At 39.4% G+C, this 21486-nt stretch overlaps 3 protein-coding genes across 6 annotated transcripts in view; 2 read left to right on the top strand and 1 right to left on the bottom strand.

The window, feature by feature from the left end:
• The window catches only part of LOC129732106 (short stature homeobox protein-like), a 49803-nt gene extending 42805 nt beyond the window's left edge, over positions 1 to 6998 (top strand). For all 3 annotated transcript variants that reach the window (XM_055692622.1, XM_055692621.1, XM_055692623.1), the window contains exons 6-7: positions 5752 to 5972; positions 6150 to 6998. In XM_055692622.1, the coding sequence (XP_055548597.1) occupies positions 5752 to 5972; positions 6150 to 6377 (449 nt within the window). In that variant the 3' untranslated portion in view covers positions 6378 to 6998. The remainder of the gene's footprint in view (positions 1 to 5751; positions 5973 to 6149) is intronic.
• Positions 6999 to 14429: 7431 nt separating this feature from the next.
• LOC129731039 (splicing factor 45) lies at positions 14430 to 16821 on the top strand. 2 transcript variants are annotated; one of them, XR_008728959.1, is made up of 5 exons: positions 14430 to 14671; positions 14742 to 15250; positions 15310 to 15613; positions 15670 to 16007; positions 16294 to 16821. XR_008728959.1 is itself a non-coding variant. In XM_055690754.1 (4 exons), exons 1-4 carry the CDS (start codon positions 14525 to 14527, stop codon positions 15937 to 15939), a joined length of 1230 nt encoding a protein of 409 aa, XP_055546729.1. In that variant the 5' UTR covers positions 14430 to 14524; the 3' UTR covers positions 15940 to 16821. The 2 variants fall into 2 exon arrangements, 1 of the variants encoding a protein (XP_055546729.1); XM_055690754.1 differs by having other exon boundaries at positions 15670 to 16821.
• On the bottom strand, positions 15989 to 21097 carry LOC129731037 (E3 ubiquitin-protein ligase RNF123). The gene is made up of 11 exons (XM_055690753.1): positions 20875 to 21097; positions 20587 to 20815; positions 19327 to 20514; positions 18965 to 19268; positions 18816 to 18906; positions 18405 to 18765; positions 17580 to 18347; positions 17327 to 17515; positions 16801 to 17269; positions 16567 to 16744; positions 15989 to 16509 (listed from the first exon to the last, which is right to left on the bottom strand). Exons 1-11 carry the CDS (start codon positions 20967 to 20969, stop codon positions 16290 to 16292), a joined length of 4092 nt encoding a protein of 1363 aa, XP_055546728.1. The 5' UTR covers positions 20970 to 21097; the 3' UTR covers positions 15989 to 16289.
• Positions 21098 to 21486: the final 389 nt, after the last annotated feature.

Below are 21486 nucleotides of genomic sequence, written 5' to 3'. Positions count from 1 at the left end.
AACATTTTCAAAATATTTGTATTCTGATGATTTTAAAAGATGCAGAAAGTAGTAAACATTCTAAAGGCATCGGTTTTCGAGTTATTTTAAATTTAAGCTCGAAAAATTAATAATATTTCGGAAAATACACGTTTTTTTTAATTTGTCCATAATTCTCCAGCAAAAACCATACGTTCATTGGAATGCTTGATCAAAAATATACAATTCATTCTTTGACAACAAAGCGATTGGATAAATAACTCAAGCGCTAAACCTTAACCTACATACACGTTCCCCCTTGCCGAATGTTTTATAAAAAAATATGTTTGTCGTGCAACACACCTACTTGTTTACTTATAATATCTGTTTGTAAAGTACGCAACCAATAACTACTGGGTTACCTATAATATCTGTTTTCGTATATAAATACGATTGCACTACTCCAGATGTGTTAGTAACAATTTGCATTTTGTGAAGATGAATAAAGTGAAAATGGATTACACCAAGCCCAAATGCTGTAAACCCTTTCCTGATCATCGGTGCTCATCAAGCTTACGCTAATTAAACGAAAACGTTATTGCAAAATTAAAAATATTGAACAGTCAAGCTCCTTTTAAAACGTCTTTATCAATTTGTGATTCGTATAGTTATTGGAATGATAGTCAAGCCACCATTCATCCCTTCGTTGTTCACTATTCAGAATCTGGAACACTTAAGAATATCAGCTTCATCATAATATCGGAAGTACTCCATCATAATACTGTTGCGGTTCAGGTGTTCATTGCCAAATTAATGAGTTTTTTGAAAACAACAATAGAGTTGAAAAAAGCGATATTAATGTCTGCTGCAGCTGCCTCACAATATAAAAATAGAAAAAACTTTGCAGGTCTTTGCAAGTTCAAAACAAAATATAACGTCGATGCAGGGTGGCATTTTTTGCGACTTCTCGTGGTAAAGGCCCATGCGATGCAATGGGTGACATATTAAATCGAATGGCAGGAAATGCAAGTTTAGCTAAAGAACATGAACATCCCATTACAAGCGCAATAGAATTGTATGATTGGTCTAATCAGAAAAGTAATAAAAATTCATCAAAAATGTCATTTAGTTGGGTATCATATATAGAATATGAACAAGGAGTAACAAAATGGAGCAATATTTTCAAAAAATCTATAATAATAGCTTCCACACAAAAGTATTACTCTTTTGTTCCGATTTCAGAAAATAAGATACAAACGAAGCTGTTTTCAAAAGATGACGAATCATTTACTTATGATGTATATAAAATATAAGGTAAAACTAGTTCTGTAAAGCATCTATGTCATAAAAAATATGTTCCTAAGATAATATAACTCGAAAATAAATATTTGATTCTTATACATATTTATATCACTTAGAACATTTAACTCTTTTCTTGAGAACCGTTCGCCTAATCGTTTTGTTGTCAAAGAATGAATTGTATATTTTTGATCAAGCATTCCAATAAACGTATGGTTTTTGCTGGAGAACCATGGACAAATTAAGAAAAACGTGTATTTTCCTAAATAATTATAATTTTTCGAGCTTAAATTAGAAATAACTCCAAATCCAATGCCTTTAGAATATTTACTACCAAGAGCTTTTTGATTCAAAATGACTTTCTGCATCTTTTAAAATCATCAGAATTCAAATATTTTGAAAAATGTTTAGATCAGAATTTTAATAAAAAAATTAATCTACCATAAAAAAAATATTATTCATTTCTTTTAAAAGAAAACAAAAATTCAACTCTTTTTTTTTAAATTGAAATTTAATGTTTATTTTTATTTTTTTTTTTTTTTTGATCAAAACAATTTTTTTTGTACAGTATATATGTTTTCATGGTGCATTTTTAATTCGCTACAACCCATTCTCAGACAGTTTTTCTATACAACCAACGGTTTCGGGCTACAATGCTTCGAATAAAACCTGTGCCAAAAGGCATACGCCCTTTTAGAATGTGACTCATGGGTGTAAAAAATCTCTCCACCTGTGAAAAATGCTCAGTTTGCTAAGCCAAATACGTGTGCAAAGTTTCATTCAAATCAAAAATGGTCGATTAAATTTTCACGTATTTTCAGGCGATTTGAAATGATTTTGCTCTACAGTGATTTCTTTCGAGAATTTAAGTGAGAAGCGAAAATCAGAATTTTCAAATTTCCTATTCAAATTAGATTGGGGGCACTGTGAAAATTTATTGTATCCAAGCAGCGATAAACGTGTGGTTCGAGTGGAAACGAGAACAAGATCCATAATAATAATTGTTTCGAAAATCCGACTCTTTCGAAGGAAAAACTGAAATGAGAAATCAAAATTATTTGATCACTCTAACCACACAAAATAAGACCTACGTTATGAGTGTAGTATTAGTAGTATACAGTTTTCACACAAGAACATGAATCGTTGCTATAAACAAAAACACCCTTTGCGTCTAGTCTAGTGTTAAGTCTTTTTTTCACACCAGGGAATAAAAGAATTCGTCATACTAGTTACTTCATCTAGGGGTTGTCTTGTAATAGATAGAAATGACACAAGGGGAAAACACTGTTTCCTTCCGGGCGTAATTGATTGTATACAAACTGATTGTTTTTAGCTAAACCAGTCACTACATTTGATTGCCTATATTCTCGAGAGTATGAGGGGAGAAATGGGAAAACTGACTCGACATAAGGAAGGGTGAAAAGTACTACCGAAGGAATTTTTTTGACCATATTAACAATTTTGAAATATAAATAACAGCAGAAACTCTAAAAAATAAATATATTGTATTACATCACATCAGCCATGAACTGCCGGTACCCGCATAACTGTCCCATACTGATTTTGGTCACTTTTGAGAAATCATCGGGAATCGACTAAATTGTTATCATATTTTCTGGAAAAAAATTAAAATTGATATTTTTGTAATTGATATTTTTTTGATTATTTTAGGCATATAGAAGTATGTCATTTGATTAACTAGACTAATGTTGTATTTCTGTAGTACAATCTATGTTGCCAATGATACTGCCGGTTGCTGGTTGAATTTATATGTGATGGGACAAAATATGCGAGTATTTTTGTAATGTGCTCGCATATTTTGTCCCATTTTGTCTTTTTTTCAAGTTATATAATGTAAAACCAATTCCATCCATGGTTTTGTGTTCTCAACGATAAACTTGTGGTGCCATGAAACTGTTATGGTCATTGGTTCTCGATGTAATTGCTGGAAATCCGAAAATTCACGGATAATATTAAATCGCCGTTTTCTCAACATGTTGTTTTTCATTATGGGACAGTTATCCGGGTACCGGCAGTGAAGGTTCTCTTCGTTCAGACTAATGATCAGAGTGGTCTATAAAATTTTCGATTTGACTGGAAAAAGGCTGAAGAAAAACTGGATTCCAAATAAATTTAAAAAAAAAATAAAAAAAAAAAGATTGTTAAAGAGTTTTTCTGTTATGGGGACTGAATCCAGTGTCAAAATTAGAAAAATAGAGCTTTTCCATTTACTTTAATCGTGAACAAAAGTATTGACGCAACATTTCCTTCCGTTACATCAGTGAAGTTTGAGTTTCAATTATTTTTGACTTCGCTATCGTTTGGTATCTAATTTTTCTAACAATTTTTTAACTGCTACGCAATAGAAAATAAATAGAAGATTTTTTTTAATGTTTTGGTAAAATCTATTTGTTTGGTTTTCAACTATGTCATGCAGTCTTTAATTTTGTCGTGTTTCGTGTGAGAAGATAGAATACTGAAAATGCTGTTAAGAACTGTCAAAATATTTTATCAATCTACAAAATTTACGTTCTAAATTTTTTTCCGAAAGCCAATCGGAGCTTATGTGAATAAAAAACTGGATAAAACTGGAAAATATCTGAAAAAACTGGAAGATTTTGGGAATAAACTGTTTGACTGAATCACTTGAAAAAACTGGAGGAATCCAGTTCAAACTGAAACATTGGCAACCCTGCTAATGATTGAGACAGAACAAGGTCAGTTTAAAACAAAACATCATAGCTTCATCGAAGCTCTCAATGAATACCAATCATACCAATGTATCCCTGTTTCATAGGAGGTAAATTAAGAAATTAGGCACGTCTTGATGTTTCATTATTTGCGACAACAAACCACAACCAACTGCCAGATGGAAAATTTGACGCTGCTACAGCGTAATTCATTCTGGGATATGGAAAAGCATTCACTGTTTGTCAAGCCAAATTGGCAGACAAATAAAATGTAAACAGTGCTGCAAATCCAAACATAATGTATGCAAATTAATGCCTCCTGCCAGTTCAATCTGCCGTGGTCGTAATCGGGTAACGTGCAACGGTCTCGTGCATACTGTGGGACAAACAACGTTTGATAATTTGATAAAAAATGCAATGAAATGTATTTTATTCATGAAGTATCCTGTCAACCATAAATTGTCTACCAAAGAAAAATTGTTTCGTTGGAAAAATAAAATTTGATTCATTCTTTTCTACTTCGTAATAACGGTGCAATTATAAATTATTTGCATAATCTGCGTTCACCTAAATTTGTATACAGGTTGATTATATTCTATTTATTATTTGCAAGTCATGCGAAACTTTTCCGACAATTTTTCCAAAGATTTTAAACGAGAACTAAATTATTTGGAATCTACTGTTTTTGTAACTTATTGTATTCCATACGTTGAAAATCTAAATTTTGAACAGTATGTTTGTAAAATCAGCAGCAATCACATTATCCGATCCCACAGCCAATAGTATAAACCTTTGTCACGTTTCAACCAATATTTCCTCATGGTTAACTTGTGCGGTATGTCGGCAAGAGAATTCCGATCCCTGTGGCTAAAATGGCACAGTGCTAAGATACAACAGTGACAGTGGTCTTCGAACAGCTAATTGAATTGGTCTAATGAGCCTGTGCAAAACTATCGAAAATCTCAAAGTTCCGATCGTTGTCCAGGTTCGACAAATCCCAAGGAAGTCATCGCTGACTCCTGAAAAACACCACTACAACCTCCACTGCCACTGCTTGCGAAAAACCAACTGACTGGGATTGTGGGAGACGGAAAATGTTTGATTTTCAAATCAAGCTGGAAGAGAAAAACATAAAACAAGCTCACTAGGCGGTAATAAATAAAAGCGAAATGATAATTTAATAAACTCCCCCTCTCTCGCCCAGACATGGCTAGAATGAGCACACACATATATCCTATCTCAACAAGGACGGGCACGGAGGGACTGTGCTGGCCAGCCCGTTACCGCTTACCGCATACCTACTCGGCATTGCTCTGTTTGCACCACCAGACTTACTCAATCCCTGCGAGAAGTCTGTCCGATTTATGGGATTACGTCAAATGTAATCACATAATTGAATTAGGTTATTTTTCGCCTGGAACTGACTCTGAAGCTTGCAATTGGTAACATTCGTAAAAAAGCGGTACGTAACGTGTTTATCAAAATGTTTTACTCTGATTAGAAGAAAAAAAGTTCGTACCAAGGAAAACAGAGTTCAGTTGGTAAATTTAACATTTCGCTTTGAGTTTGAGTTGTCGTGTTATTGAACTGTTTTTCAAACACCAGACAGTTTGTTTGAATGTTTTGCGAAGCTTCGTACTTATGAGCCAAAATCCAAAAATTTGCCAATGCGAAGGTATCGGCCAAAACCCTCGTGAATTCTCCGGCTCATCAATTACAAGCTCGCTAACATAAATTTCCGTTCCTGTCCTTTCTCTTGCTCTCATTTTATGACATGCTTCCTGCTTCCCTATCGCCACGACAGGTATCATCCTATCAAGCCACAGCCCACCGGTGACAACCCCACTGGAACCGTGCCGGATAGCACCGTACGTAAACGTTCCATCGCTACGAGGAAACGTGGGATCAGCGGCAGCCGGAGTCACGCCTCCAACCGGAGTCAACACAGGCAGCACACATCCTGGATTCCCCGGTGCAGCCTTCTCCGCTTTTGACACAGCATTTATATCCGCAGCAGCACATCGGGTAATAATAACAATATTCATTAGAAAATTTGACTGCGTTTCACAGCGCAGCTGGAAGTAAAATAATCAAAAATATTTACCTGAAAACAATTGAAAACTTCTTACAAAAATAATCCAAGAAAAGTTAAAATTGTTTGCTTTAACTTCATTGCAACTAACAATTTTCCCATTGTTCTAGTACGCGGCTGCGCTGTCCTCCGGAACGGTACCAGCGGGTCTGTTCTCGCTCTCCCAGTATCGACCCGCGACGAGTGGGCTGGCAGCAGTAGCAGCTGCGGCCGCGGCCACTGCGTCCCTGCCCGGGTTTACCGTTGCGCACGATAAAAACTCCAGCATCGTCGACCTGCGACTGAAGGCAGAGAAGCACAAGGAAAATCAGAAGAAAATTGTGAATAATGTGTCGTAAGGGTACAGGATTCATCACTCATCGCGTCGCAACGAGCTTTTGTCGCGATGTGTATGTAATTTTTTAATTATTTATTGTTTTGTGTCTGTTGGCAAGGTAATTATTTATTTTTCGACATTTCCATGAAGTTTAATTAGGCTCCAATGCATTCTTTTTCGCATTCGAAATTCCCTATAATGGAGGATATAGAATGCTCCAAAGTTGTGAACCGGGGTATCATTGATGATTTACAGTTTAATTGAGTTGCTTGCTTGCCGTAGCGTGCACAAATGCTTGCGTGTTTATGTTAATGAGAACTAATAAGTATGATAAAATAATTATTTTGTATGAGATTTTTGAACTTTCAAATACAACAACGAATGTTTTCATAAACTACCATAGAACTAGTCATAAACATTGTAAAGTGTTTAATAAAAGAAGTAGAAGTATAATTTCAAACTGCCCTATCATAATTTTAGTTATAACATATAACATAATATATACCTCCGTTGCAGTGAAAATCTTTGATACTCCGTTTTACAGAAAAAGAAAAACAAATAATCAACAATGACACGTAACGTAACACAGAACACATTGTGTAATACTACTATAAGTCAAAAGAGTAGATTGTAATAAATTTGAAAAAGGAAATAAATTTTATTCAGAACTAAACACCTGTGTTTTAATTTTTTATATAATGGAATATAATAATTTATTCTAACTAAATATTAAAGGTCTATTATTTCCAATGTCTAATGCATAATGGGGATTTTATCCAAAAAGCCGTATATTACAGTATCCCCAGAGGTCTTCGGCCCAAAGCCCCTTTTCTGGCGTCAAAAATAAAGGTTTGGTTAAAAGTTTATTTCAAGATGTATCCCTGCGTGGTTTATATCTTACCACATTTTATGACAATTGCCACAAAAACGACACAAATTCAAAGTATTAGTTAATGCGAAAAAGCGAACCAAAATAGTAATGCAAGAAGACAGAAATAGAAAAAGACACGGTGACAATTTTTCGTAAGAGTATTTGGAGTATTTGGATATTCCTCAGACGCATGTTAGTCCAGTATCCAAGTTTTCACGAGCGGTGATGGCAGTTCCATTGAACTAGTAGTTTGACAACCTCCATTAAATGTCAAATCCGATCAGCTGATTTCAGTTTCTTTACAACTTTTGACAGCCACTGGTATGTTCGAACGGTCCGGATCGGAAAAGCGTGAAAAACAAACGCTCAAGTATCGTGAGTGACAATCCTTCACACAATAATAAAACATCACTTTAGAAGAGATTTCGTGTTCGGTTTTGTTTTGGTTTTGAGACTTCAAAAACAATAACAAAACTTACGAACCTCACTTTTTACAGTTCGGGGAGGATAGTTTGATTCATTGTGCCGTTAGGAAAACGATGCTTAACCCTCTAGTGCCCAAGTTAATTTCTGGACGGGTTTCACTAAAATCACTATGGATCATTTTAAACACTTTCTACGTATTTATTAAAGCTTTTTAGAGGTTTGACTGAAGCCCGCCAAATGGCGGTAATGGGCACTAGAGGGTTAATGATTGCTCCAATGCCTATTTTGGGTGCATCGCCAGCAACAATGATCTTTTGCTCCTGATTATAATGCGTGAGAAGCATTATACACGTTAAACTTCCTTGCTTTAGATACATCTCTCGAACAACCTTCTACGACAATCGAAGGTAACGGCACCCATAAATGATCGCAGTGTAGTTACGTTAAAATAAATTGACATCGGGGCCGAATTCCATTTGCATCAACTAACGTGTGAAAACGGTGAAAAAAATGTTCGGATGGTGGTTAGAAATAACTAAGACAGATAATCGAATTTGATAAATTTCCCATGGAAGGTAATTATGTTAGCTTATTTGCAAAAAAATTCTACGCCCTTGCGAGCTACCTTCCGGCAGTTGATTGAAACGTTATTACGAAAGTTCACATCAATTGACAACGTAATTTTAATTCCCTAACAAAAAAAACTGAAACATTAGCCATGGCAGACGAAAACCTGCGTGTTGGCATGTTTATGAGCTCTTTCTTCGTTTTATTCATCAATTCCTCCTCAGTTTACGCGGCAAAATTGTGGAAGTAGATCTTACGCTTCAGGTTTGCCCAAAAATCTTCGATGGGATGCAACGTGGGGACGTTGGGCGGGTTCGGCAACTTGGGTACCACATCGATATTTAGCCGCTTCATCTCCTCCAACGATCGCTTCGAGTAATGGCGTCGGCCAGATCCAGCCAAAACGCCGCGTCTTCGGCCTTGTGGTATTTCTTGATAAACGACGCAACTTCCAGCAGGCACTTCGTACTATAAATTTCCCCGTTCACGGCCAATCCGGAGCGGAAGAAGAGCGACTTTGACATCCCCTTCTAACTGATTGCCAGCAACAGCAGCACCTTCTTGGGGAATATGGTGCGTGAAATGAACTTCACCTCGGTGCCCACTTCCTCGTGGGGGAAGTAAAATACGAAGTGCCCTGCCAGTCGTTGCCATGCAGGGTGAGACAGGTTTCGTCCTCCGTTGCACCCCCCCCCCCCCTCCCCCCTAGTGGTTGACATTGGTGCAGAATTTTGTTTTCAATAACTCTAATAGCACAAAACGACATCTGGAGCCCATAGAAACATCTGTGTAAAGTATCAGCCAGATTGAAAATAATTGATTGAAATACTTGCCCTACGTTATGTGGAATCGCACAGGTTTCTCAGTTCCACCAAGGAAATTGCAGCGGCAAATGTACCGAGCAAATCCGCCTGCATCAACTAGCTTGGAGTATTGGAACCGAGCTGTGACAATTCCTTACCTTGATTCTCTTGTAGCCTCACTGGAATGAAAATTCGGTTCGGTGAAGATGGTGCACCTGTCTACGCGCTGTACTTGCTGCATCCCGCTAACGTACTACGCATGTCGTTGAAAGACTTCAAGCTCAAAACCGAAAGTTTCGTGTTTTTTATGAAGTTGACAATTTTGTTGGAGAGGTGTAGGTTTGGTATTAACATTGCAGCAGCATGAGAGCAGACCGTAAGAACTTAGAAGAGCTGGATCTTAGAGACCTGCTAACTGAAGCCCGTTCTTTCTTCCCTGCGCTGCGACTGAGAAAGCAATTAAAATTGCACTGATATGTCCAAAGATTTATATGAACTTAAGAGTTTTTACTAAAGAATATCTATTTCTATTCGAGGTTAGACAAAGAATAATCAAATTTTTCACTCTGATGACGAGAACAACTTTTCACTTGTTGCCTTGATGTAACCCGGAGAACAAACTAACAAGCGACAAAAAAACAGTTTCAAAAAATGTGTAAATTGTGCATGTGTGCCACGAAATATCTTCCGAATTAATCCCCTCGTAATGCTAAATAGTAAAGTAAAGTGTGATGCCGCTACCGTCGCTAAACAGCCTGTCTTTCATCAATGTATGTACCTCTCATTCCCTTTGATACTGACGTTGAAATATATTTGCTATGCCGTTCGCTTCACGGCTACAGTAGCGACATCACACTCTACATTATCATTCAACATGGCGAGGGGTTTAACTCGGAGGGTATATTTTTGCACACATAAACTTTTGTACACACTTTTTATCGTTTGTTTGTTAGTCTGTTCTCTGTGATGTAACATCTCCCCCCTTAAAACAGCACCCTTGGAATCTAGAAGGCAGCGAAATGAGCCTTCTAGGTCGATCAGGGGTTTCTGGCTCTTCATCGTCTATCTGCTCAGGAACATTTTCTTCATTGTCTAGTAACTGTTCAGTAGTATCGAGGGGTTTTCTTCAGCCATGAGTTGTGGTGGAGCTTCTAATGCTGGCGGAGGAACTTCTTGAACTTCTTCATGTTCAGCTGATGGATCTTTAGAAACAGGAGCCTTCAGGACATCTGGATCGTTTGACTCTTTTTCTTCGAACAGGAACAGTATCCTCCTTTGTGGCCAATGCGGTTACAGTCCTTTCAAAGGTGGTTGTTGAAAATGCAATCCTTCACAAAATGCAGTTGACCGCATTGCCAACATGGTGTGCTCGGTTTCTTACCTTCTTGCTTCGAAGAATTTCGCTAATATAGTGCACTCTTTCTGTCCCTGACGGCGTGAACTGAAGATTTCGATCCGCTGCTTTGTTGCTCGATGATCGATGCTCGAGGCATTGATACTCATCAATATTGACAATTGGAGAGTAGTTGTTGATTCAGGTTTTTCATTGTCTAGCATGGAAAGTAGTCTTGCCCGGACATCCGGATATTTTGTGGCTTTCAATCCGCTGAAGAAAATGAGGCACTTGAAATGGTCCGGTGTTAGGTTCTGGAACTGAAAATCTTCACAGGCTCGATTGACGTTGCCGCCGTGCTGATAATATCTTCAGAATCGCATTTCACTAACTGCAAACACATGAACCGCTTCCGAAACGTTGACGTTTGATGCCCGAAGATTTTATCCAGCTTTCCACGAGCGGTAATGGCGGACAGTGCACGCAGCCCTTTTTGCCGTTTTCTGTAAGTCAGGGAATTTTCAATCGCAGTAACGGAGTAGAAAATATAACAACATCGCAACGTAGCGTAGCAACTTCAACAAACAATGGGCGTTCTGTTATTTAGATTTCGTCGTACGCATGCGCAGATCATAATAAACAAAACTGTTTATTAAAGTTGCTATGCTACGTTGCAAAAATTTTATGTTTTTCACTCCGTTACTGCGATTGAAAACTACTCGACCTACAGAAAACGTCAAAATGGGCTGCGTGCACTGTCCGCCATTACCGCTCGTGGAAAGCTGGATTGAGAATCTTGACTGTGTCTTCAAAACGTCCTTGGGAAGCTTTGGCAGGATGTAGTTGAGATAGCGGCTGTGCGAATGGGTGTCCAGCTTTCGGAGAAGTAGACGTACCTTCGCCGCATCATTCAGCTGGCCTGCAACGTTCTCGAAGAGATCTTGGTAGCGGTGAAACCAGCGTCCGAACGTAACTACGTTTTCTTCGTCCAAGACAAACTCGGTGATGTTCGATGAGAGGGACTCCAAAATTTGCTCCTGGGTTTGATACTGAGGCTGCTGCTGCTGGGCCGCCATTTACTTTTTACAGCATCGTGGCCATCGTGAATCTTGAATTTCCGATTGCGGCTGCTGATACACTCTATCTACTGCCATGCTCGTGGGTTCTTGAGATCCTCGTCGCCAGAAAGATATGTCCAAAGGTTTAAATAAACTTAAGAGTTTTTACTAAAGAACATTTATTTACATTCGATATTGGACAAAGAATAATCAAATTTTCACTCTGATGTCAAGGACAACTTTTCACTGGTTGCCTTGATGTAACAATCACTAAACACAAGTATTTATTCCTATTTTCCAAAATACTATTTTTTTACTTCTAAAATTTTGAAGAACTTGATAGAGTTGTCAATTTCATTCTGCTGTCAAAGGTTACTATGATTTATGCAGCATGGGTAGTTTTGTGGCTCCACACTGGCAGCATAGAGATAAAGGATCTTTACTTAGGGATACCATCTGGTCGAAGTTAGAAATCAGGACACCTTTTCTCGGCACAAATTTTATTTAGCCATTCTATTCTTCGATGTATGAGCAAATATAACACGTAATATGTGATTTACCCATTAAAATACAATATAACACACTTTTATTTACTGTACAATAATTTTTTATTTTGTTTTTTACGCGTTGATATGTACCTCGTGGAAAAACGCGTTAATTAAAAAATCCTTCGATTCAAAAATACGCGTGACAAACCCGTTATTTCGAAAATCCGTGTAGAAAAACGCATAGTAAAAAGCTGAGTGTATCTCTGACGAGTCACTTTCATCAAACCACTTTAAATTGTTACGCATTAGTAGATATTTTAAAAATTCAACACACGTAAACTGTTCCATTTAAACTTAACAAATGCCAGATGCTTAATGGTAACCGTCAACGCGTGGAAGATCTTTCTTATTACTCTACTGAGATTCAACAAGTGAAAAAAAATTCGATCGCAGTGAGCGTTGCGACCTAGAATCGAAAACATTTATTGAGCAATTTTCAAAAATTCTGCTCATTACCACACAACATAATTAAATATCTTAAGAAAATCAATAGAACTTCAAAATCAGGACATGTGCTGCTAAATCAGGACGGATGGTATCCCTATCTTTAATGTCTGCTGCCGCCGATTTTGAATGGTTTATGATTGCATCTTGAACTGCAAAACTGCCTGGACCGCCGAAGATGAATGCTTCTTCTCTACCAACAAATCGTGCTTGAGGTTTTAGAGGCGGTGGCATTCGGTCACCAAACCTATGGCTATTAACAAGTCATATAATCTGTTTTTACACGCTGACACAGAATTTCTGCCAAATTGGTTCAGTAGATGCTGAGAAAAACTTACCACCAGTTTAAAATATATAGTTTCGATAAAAACGCAGCCAACATCTTCAAATATACCTTAATCAATAACCAAAATACCTGAACACATCACCATACTCTAAGCATCCCTTAAAGGACAGAGGACATCGCTTCTTTTTTTTTATTTTTTTTTGTCAGCTCCACCTCCCTCACACGTTCGTAGCCTGTATTTTTGTATACGCGGGAATGAAATGGCATGTTACACTGCTGTGCTTCACACTGCTATGAACAACGACATCGATAGATTAGGCAACACTGAACGGGAGTGAAGAGCACGTCAGATGTCTTCCCTTTGCGGCCATTGTTGTTTGGGGCTCGGCATCGAGGGGTTCGTCATAATGGGGGTACTGTCAAACTATAGGTAATGGGAATACGGTGTCAGGGAGATGGTCAGCTCAAAGCGAGTGTCATGTAATTACTTTGGGTGGGCGATTCTTTTTGACGTCTATGAATAAAAGACAGAAAGTTTAAGGAGCAATGAAATAGAATATATCTTGAGTGTCATAATAAATCAGGGGGGATCTATCCGTCAAACATGTGGTCCCCGTGGCTCTGTGGTTAGCGATGTCGGTCGGCTAGCTCTCCCACACGGTTGTGATATCGGGTTCGATTCCCGATCGAGTCGAGGATCTTTTCGAGCTGGAAATTTTCTCGACTCAGCACTGGGGCACGGTGTATCGTTGTACTTATCCTACAACATGCAAAATGTGCCGAAAACAATATCGATAACGAGTTCTCTCAACTAATCTCTAGTTGGTCGAGACCGCTATTAGCCCCAAGCAGCGTTGCCAGGTATCCAGATTTATTATCCAGATTTTTGAACATGTATCCAGGTAGACAGCTTTGATGTCCAATTATCCAGATTTTTCATGGATGATCCAGATTTTATCCAGATTTTATTTTCTCTGTTCCGCAAAAAGGTCATCGCTTCAATTTTGGCGCCAAATTTTGCAATTTTGTCACCTCAAATTTTGCGTACGTCAAGACTATTATCCGAAAAATTAACCTTTCACCCCACGAAATGACCACCAGATTTTTTCCAGATTTTTATTTTGCCTTTTCCAGATTTTTAAAAAATGACCTGGCAACGCTGGCCCCAAGGCTAAGCGTGCGATTTTCTTGATATTGTCTATCCGTCAAACATTGTGTAACCAATATATTTGGCAACATGGCGTCTGTTTGTTTTAATTTTTGTTCTTTTTGGATTTGAATTGATCGATGTGAAATATTATAGAACTGGAACGTTTTTTTTATCAAAACTCGAGAAATCGCGTAGTGATTTTTTTCCCATTATTGTTTATAGAGACAAGAGTTGATCTGCGATAACGCATACATATATTAATTTTGACAGCAGTGAATCCCCTCTGTATTAAATGTTTCGATTCCAGCTAAAACCGAGTTTACGTTTCCAGCCAAAAACCAAGAAGTGCCACCATAACCATAAACGCATGATGATTCATATGATTCAGCGATAACCCATACAGTCGTTACTATATCCTAAGCTAGTTGTAGGGCATGATTTGTGGTTATTAATTATTTAATAAATCATTATTTCAATTTTCAACTGCAACAAGAATAACCGTAGTAATAAACTATATACTAGTAACACTGCTTTTGACTCACAGCATTTGCTGTCAGAAGACTTGTACGGATTCGTCGATCATTACTGTACAACAAAAGGGAATGTTATTTGACAAGTCGGCTGATCAACAAAAAATCTAAATTTTTCTGATTGTGTTCATCCCAGAAAACTTTGTGCGAAAAATGGCCCTGTACGACGATTTAGACACGAAACAAGGTCCGGACAAAGTAGCTGGCTGGTCGTCAGGTATTAAACTGCTCCAGTCGCAGCTGCAAGTAAAGAAAGCAACCCAACCAATCATTCCCATCAAAAACACAATACGGAAACCTGTAAATATGCTATAAGTTTCCCCAATTTTATTATTGCTTCAATTAACACTTATTTCATCCAATCAACTAGGTTCTCACACCGGTAGTAAACCTGAAAGCCAAAAAGGACAACGTTGATTTATTTGGAAATCCATCCTCCAACTTTTCACCGTCGTTGGAGAGTAAAAACAAACCTGTGACGATAACTACCAAAACAGTTGTTCCAAGTACAAGCAGTGCTGGCTCTTCCGATGCCTACAGCTGGGATGTGATCGATGAGTATGACCCATTATGGCCAAATGAGTACGAAAAATTGGCGAAAGAAAGAAAACCTAAAGAGCCAGTTGTCAAAGCACCACAAAATAACTACGGTAGAAACCGGCGCGAATACAAACGAGGGCTGAATCTAAACAAGATGAATTCCGGTGGCGGACATGGTGGTGACGGTGGACCCAGTTCTAAGAAAAGTGGCTTCGCTGGTCGACCGGTATCCGATGACGAGGAAGAGTTTCAGCCGGGTCAACAGCGACCCAGTGGAGCCGCAATTGCTCCACCAGCGTCGCTGCAGGAATCGATCGCTCAGATTCCGGATGGGTCTAAGTAAGTTATTCTGTGAGGAAAACTGAGACAGCCTTGTACAATTAGTTTTTTATTTGCAGAATGGCAAATCTCACCGCTTACGGTGGAAGTTCAGTAGCTGCAAAGATTATGGCCAAATACGGCTTTAAAGACGGCCAAGGTTTGGGCAAACAGGAACAGGGCATGTCGATGGCCCTGCAGGTAGAAAAGACCTCGAAACGAGGAGGACGTATAGTTCACGAGAAGGATATTCCAATGTTTCCACCCGAGACAGCTGTCACTCCTCCACTTCCGGTTAGTGCTCAGGAGACGCCTGCCAATCCTTCCAGTGAGCCTTCGATTACGGAAATCATGAAATCACCTAGTAAGGTGGTTCTACTTAGAGTACGTATTTTATATAATGGCTTGGCAGTTTTGTAAAGAGATACATTTACTTACAGAATATGGTCGGTCCCGGAGATGTCGATGACGAATTGGAGCCGGAGGTTAAAGACGAATGTAACACCAAGTACGGCGATGTCGTGACAGTCGTTATCCACGAAGTACCGAACGTCGTCCCTGAGGAAGCGGTGCGCATATTTGTTGAGTTCAAGAGAATGGAGAGTGCTATCAAGGCGGTGGTTGACCTTAACGGTCGTTTCTTCGGTGGGAGACAGGTGCGTGCTGGTTTCTACAACCAGGAAAAGTTTGACAACATGGAGCTTTTGTAATTTGGCTGGGGAAGATTTTTCGGATGTGAGTTTCATCAGAACGAATAAATTCTTTCAGACAAAAAGCGGTAAGCAAAATTTATTATCTTTGAAAATGTCTTTTACGATTTGAGTCTTAGAGGCCATTCTGGTTAGAAAAATAATTTTAGAGGTGTGTCGAACTAGAATCGTTCGTAAATATTTTGAAAACAAATATTTTTCTATCCCAAAGATAATATGAGCAATGTAAAGCGATGAGTACAACATCTAATTTGTGTGAGCAAGGCCTCATGCATTTTTCTTTGACTAGAATGTTTTGCTGGTGCATTAAAAAACTAAATACTCTTTTCGTTAGAATAATACAAATTTGACTAGATATTCTCCGATCGGAATGCTCCGCTCGGACCGTCACCTTCATCAACGGAGGCAGTTTGTGATGAGCTATTGTTTGTAGTTTGTGGCAGTGAAAAATCATTGACTGGAACATTGTTTTTGTAAATAATCATTCCATCCGTGCGGCTTACCTTTGCGATTGGTATTTTACAATAGAAACATAGCTTGTTGTTCATCAAATGTTGGATAATACAATTTCTGAAAAATGTTTTGCTTAGAATCAAAGGGTTTGTGGTACGTAATAAAACAACTTACTCGCATGATTGATGCTGACAAGGCTCGAATATAGCTGAATTTTGCTTAGCATAACATATAGGACATAGTGATTCTTCAGATAGAACGGTGATTTCAGAGAGCAATGTCTGCCTAAGTTGAAGAACCTCAATGAGACGACGGACTTGGTTCAACTCCTCCTGCGACACATGATTTGGATCTGAAAGAAAAAAACGTCAATTAATTACAAAAAAAAAACAATAAATATTTCATTACAATCTGCCATGTTAAATTTAATGATCGGAGGATCGGGCACGATTTCTTTAACACCGATAATTGCCCGAAAAGGTGACGGTACTCGCACCTCGTTCGTCAGTGGGTCAATGTGGGCTCTCATTTTGGGATCAAAATTTCCCCGAGGTGTGGTATCGTGACTTGTAACGTTTATGGGTGTTTTCACGTCTCCTAAAGCAAACTCCAAACTGGTGATGTGAAAACTGGTATCAGTTAGCAGATGCTTACTGACACGAGGAATCTTGGTAAAGCTGATGTCTGCAATGCTGGAACTGCTACAACTTCCATCTTCATTACCCAATTCGTTCTTCATAAGCGCCAGCAGAATTCCTATGGCGGAACTGATAATAGCAAAATGAGTCACGTTACTCAAATCCGGTAGGCAAAGGTCCATCACATGTTGGAAGCACCCGGGTGGAACGGTAACACGGGATAGTACCTGAATTGCAAGCTAAAATAGCAAAGAATGTTCGTCATTTGTTACGATTTGATAAAAGCTAGTTTTTACCTGACAAATTCGCGCCAAAATAATCTCACTGTTAGCTCGTGAAGCATCCTGCAGCACTCCTGGGGTGATAGTAACAATCATTTCTAGTGCCCGCATCAGTGAAACGGTTAACTCGAAACACATGGAGCATATCTTGAGCTGCTTAGTTTCGATTGCATGCTGCTCGTCCCGTTGGGCAACGTTTTGAATCTAAAATCATAATAATGAAATCGTCAACTGACTCTGTCTTTCTTAATTTCCAAGACAAACTTACATCTTGTAAAATGTGTATAAATTCCGAAAACGCCCAGTTTAACTGCGAGAGGACCGAGTTTAGGAACGTAGTACAGTATGGTTCATCTTTGCTGAGCATCTCACTGATCATTTGCTGAAAATGCCTGGACGGACAGGCGGGGGCAATCAGATGAAGCAGTCCAGTGTGTGTTCCGTTTTTTGCTCTACTTCGGTACAGACCTAGTGAACGTCTATGCTCATTACCAGCCTGCCACACGCACGGTGGTCTCGATTCACGATATGCAAATCCATCTCCCAACCAGAACCTCAGCAGTAGCCAATTACTTTGACCCCAAGCTCGATTTTCATACGGGCGAAGTAATGCTCTAATAAACGCTTGTTGGCTCTTAGTGGAAGCCAATTCCAGCGCACGAATTCCAGCCTGGTGACATGTGAGTGATCCAAGTGCTTGGATAAGAGCATCCTTGCATGATGCCAGTATCACCCTTGCATCGGCAAAATGTAGAGCGAGAAATTCAGCTGCAGAGTTAATCAGTTGGCTGTCGGCTGACAGCTCATGTTGTAGGGCAGTGTCATGGAAGCTGAAATCGAGTATCGTATCTAGCAAAACCGGAATAACGTTGACGTAAGTCTCCGGCAGAAACGAAAATAAAACATCTTCCTGACTAAATCTGTGCAATGTTTCAAAAATTATCCCCATCAACCAGCAGAGTAGGTTTCGACGGTGGTCCCCAAGAGCAACTGAACGGTACCAAGCTTGTTTACGAGCAAGTTCCATTGAGCGTTTCTGGAAAAGAGGTAATTCTTAACATCTTATAGAACTCTGATGCAAGTCGACACTCACTGCAAAAATATTCTTCCTTTGGCCAAAACGCGTGTCCAGCTCTTGGATAAGTTCTTCGTGGGTTTTGCTAAATTGCGAATCACTGGATCGTTTCAATTCATCCAGATTATGGACTACATCGTCACAATTGGTCTTTGTTTCCAGTAATATATCCGACAAGTGACTAATGTTGTCTCGCAAATCCGCTATCATCACTACATATTTGTGTGCAACGGAGTAATAGAAGATTACAGCACAATCCAGCAAATCACAAATAGACATCCGATTGTCAAGATTTACATAACCGATAGGCGGCGCACTGACGTTGGTGCCCGGTTGATTAACAGTCTGCGATGAGTCGCCTTGAAACTCCGAAGTGACACTAAAACAGAGGTAATTAGTTGCTAACTTAAAAGTATGCAGCAAAATTACTTAGTAGCAGCTCTCGAAACGATTGAATAGGTTGAATTTGGACCACCGGATACTAGAAAGATAGCGGAGTCAAGAAAGGCATTGAAAGCCGCTGTAAAAAAAGAATTGATGAAGGAATAGTGCTATGAATTTTAACAATCGAAGCATACCGATTTCGTTACGCAAATCCGACTGCTGATCTACAGCCGTTAAACTGGGGTGATCCTCGCCCAACCGATCCACTAGTTGGGTGCGAAAATGTCTCCTCAGATAGGATAGCACTCCACCAATACGATCGATATTCGTGTACCTGAAGCTTCCATCGTAAAAGTAACGATAGTCAATAAATGGTGGAATAGTACTGTCCGAGTTTTTCGACATCAACTCTTCATTCCACAGAGTTCGTGACACATCGAGGAGGGTACATAAGAACGATAGTCCAATTGCGGGTTGAGTAGATGATGAAAAGAGGCCCTAGAAATGTTACACAGTACAGTGATCAATCACAGACTACTGTGGGAATTCTACTCACTCTCATTTCAGCATTGTTATCCATCACGAACTTACGCAGCTTGGTGACAAAAATCTGCCTACTGGAAGGAGAACCCTCAATGCCGTCGGTGTTGTTGAGCAATATTAGAATCAAATTCTTCTGCAGTGTGTAAAGTACACTGGTGTGTGCTCGGAGCCTATCACATGCAGCCAAGTACAGCTCTCGTGGGCCACCCAGACCTTCGGTCCATATAGTATCGTCCGGCAAAAGTTGCTCCAAAGTGGTCTCATCGGGTGGTTTGATGTACAAGAACAAGGGCAAACAATTTTTCTTAAATAACTTATACTCCAGCAGATATTTGCGCGTTTGCGGGTGTTGACATATGCAGGTTAGAATGACGATGATTTTTCGTTGCTTTTCATACTCTAAATCGACAGGAGTCTCCTTGTAAGTATTAGCTAGAAAATTGAGCAACTTTTTGAGAAAAAGTTTCATCTCCTCCGGTTCTAAATAGGCCCAGAGCAGGGTGAGGAATGTTCCAAGGGTGCTTTCCGGCGATCCCGGTTGGGTGGGAGGGTTATTTTTGGAATTACTGCGCAAGACACACATTCCCTTCATGTATTTGAATACTTTGTCTTCAACTACGTAGGAATTTGCTAACAGTGGGGCGATTCTTCCAATCAACATTGAAGCAACTAGCATGTACATTGATTCAAAGGATAGCGATTCTGTTCGGGAACAACATGCATCTGGATCGTTTTGAGTATGACGCGAAATAGTTCCTGCAAGGTTAACCAGATACTGCAGGAGGCAATCTGCTTGAAAAAGAAAAATGTTGGGTGGTTCCTGGAGACAACGGTACCCTTTGACCGGATGCTTCAGTGGAGAACCACCGAAGTTGGCAGTAAGACTATCATTAAATGCTAGCGAAACTGCTGGATACAATGCTAACCCGGGTCCTCTTTCGATGTCTTTGAATGCTTCTCCCAGGGCTGCTCCGTTTCTATAATATTCAATCTTTCCTTCGTCCATATCCACGCAAACTCCAAATATGTCTCCCGAGCGCCAAAAGGGACCATACTTTTGCGTGTGAACATGCCATATTCGTTGTTTACTTCCATCCAATCCGTAACTGTACCGTGTGTCACCAACTCCCGTGTCTTGTGTGAACTTGCAGTGGGCAGAACACCACCCGATTTGCATGACACCTTTCGAGCGCAATTGAACCTAACAAAGAAATTATAATTAATAGGTGACCACACCCTGACTAGACGTACACCACCTCCTTTCAATACATACCTCATACATCCAACGGCCAGCAAACACGCAGCAATTAGCTTTAACCGTCGAAAAGGCATTCTGTGATTGCAAGGTTAATTTATCTTTCGACACCGATATTGTACTGTCTTCAGTCACATCGAAGATAGCTCGTTTAGGACCGAGCCGTCCATCTGTCACTTCGTTTTCTTCAGTAAAATTGTGACTCTGCAGCTTGTTGTCCAACCAATTTTCAATTTCCTCCAAACATCTAACAAAGGACAAAATACTGAACGAAAAAAAATTCTTTCGTAACACCATTGAACTTACCTTGAAAGCAGCAAGTCTTCGTTGGAACCGAGTGACAGGAATGATACGGGACAGCTTCCACCGAAAATATTGCTAACGATAGTGGCGAAGTCCATCCCGAACTGAGAACAATCATTACATTTTCAACCAACACTTAGCACACAATTGATTCAATTTGTCAAAAAGTCACACTGTTTTTCGCTGCCGTACGAGGCGAGGGTCATTAATACTAATGAAACAAAAATTGAAGCACGCAAAAAATGTTATGCACTTCTCACACCTTGCTCACCGGGAAACGCTCACCGTTCATCGATTTGCTTACGAATTGAGCAAAACGAAAGTGAGAAAAAAGTGCCGCCGGTAGCAAAACATTCATATGCGCGAAGCAACTGACAGCATACCCGGTGCGAAGGGGTGGCAGCATCGGTAGCATAGTTTTTCCCTGGGTGCGTTTAGTAATGTGGCGCGACTAGAATATGATGAGAAACTGCAAAACATGAAACGTAAGTGAACATTTTCGGGATTTTAAAATTCACTAAAGTCGCTTTTTACGCGTGCCGCGTGAATTCTGGAATCCGCGTAAAAAAACGCGTAAATTCCGGAATCCGTATAAAAAACCGCGTAAATTCTGGA

Source organism: Wyeomyia smithii, chromosome 3 (assembly GCF_029784165.1).
Source record: "Wyeomyia smithii strain HCP4-BCI-WySm-NY-G18 chromosome 3, ASM2978416v1, whole genome shotgun sequence".
Classification (NCBI taxonomy): domain Eukaryota; kingdom Metazoa; phylum Arthropoda; class Insecta; order Diptera; family Culicidae; genus Wyeomyia; species Wyeomyia smithii.
The sequence above is the reverse complement of the archived record's forward strand: the minus strand, read 5'-3'. Positions and strand labels throughout refer to the sequence as shown.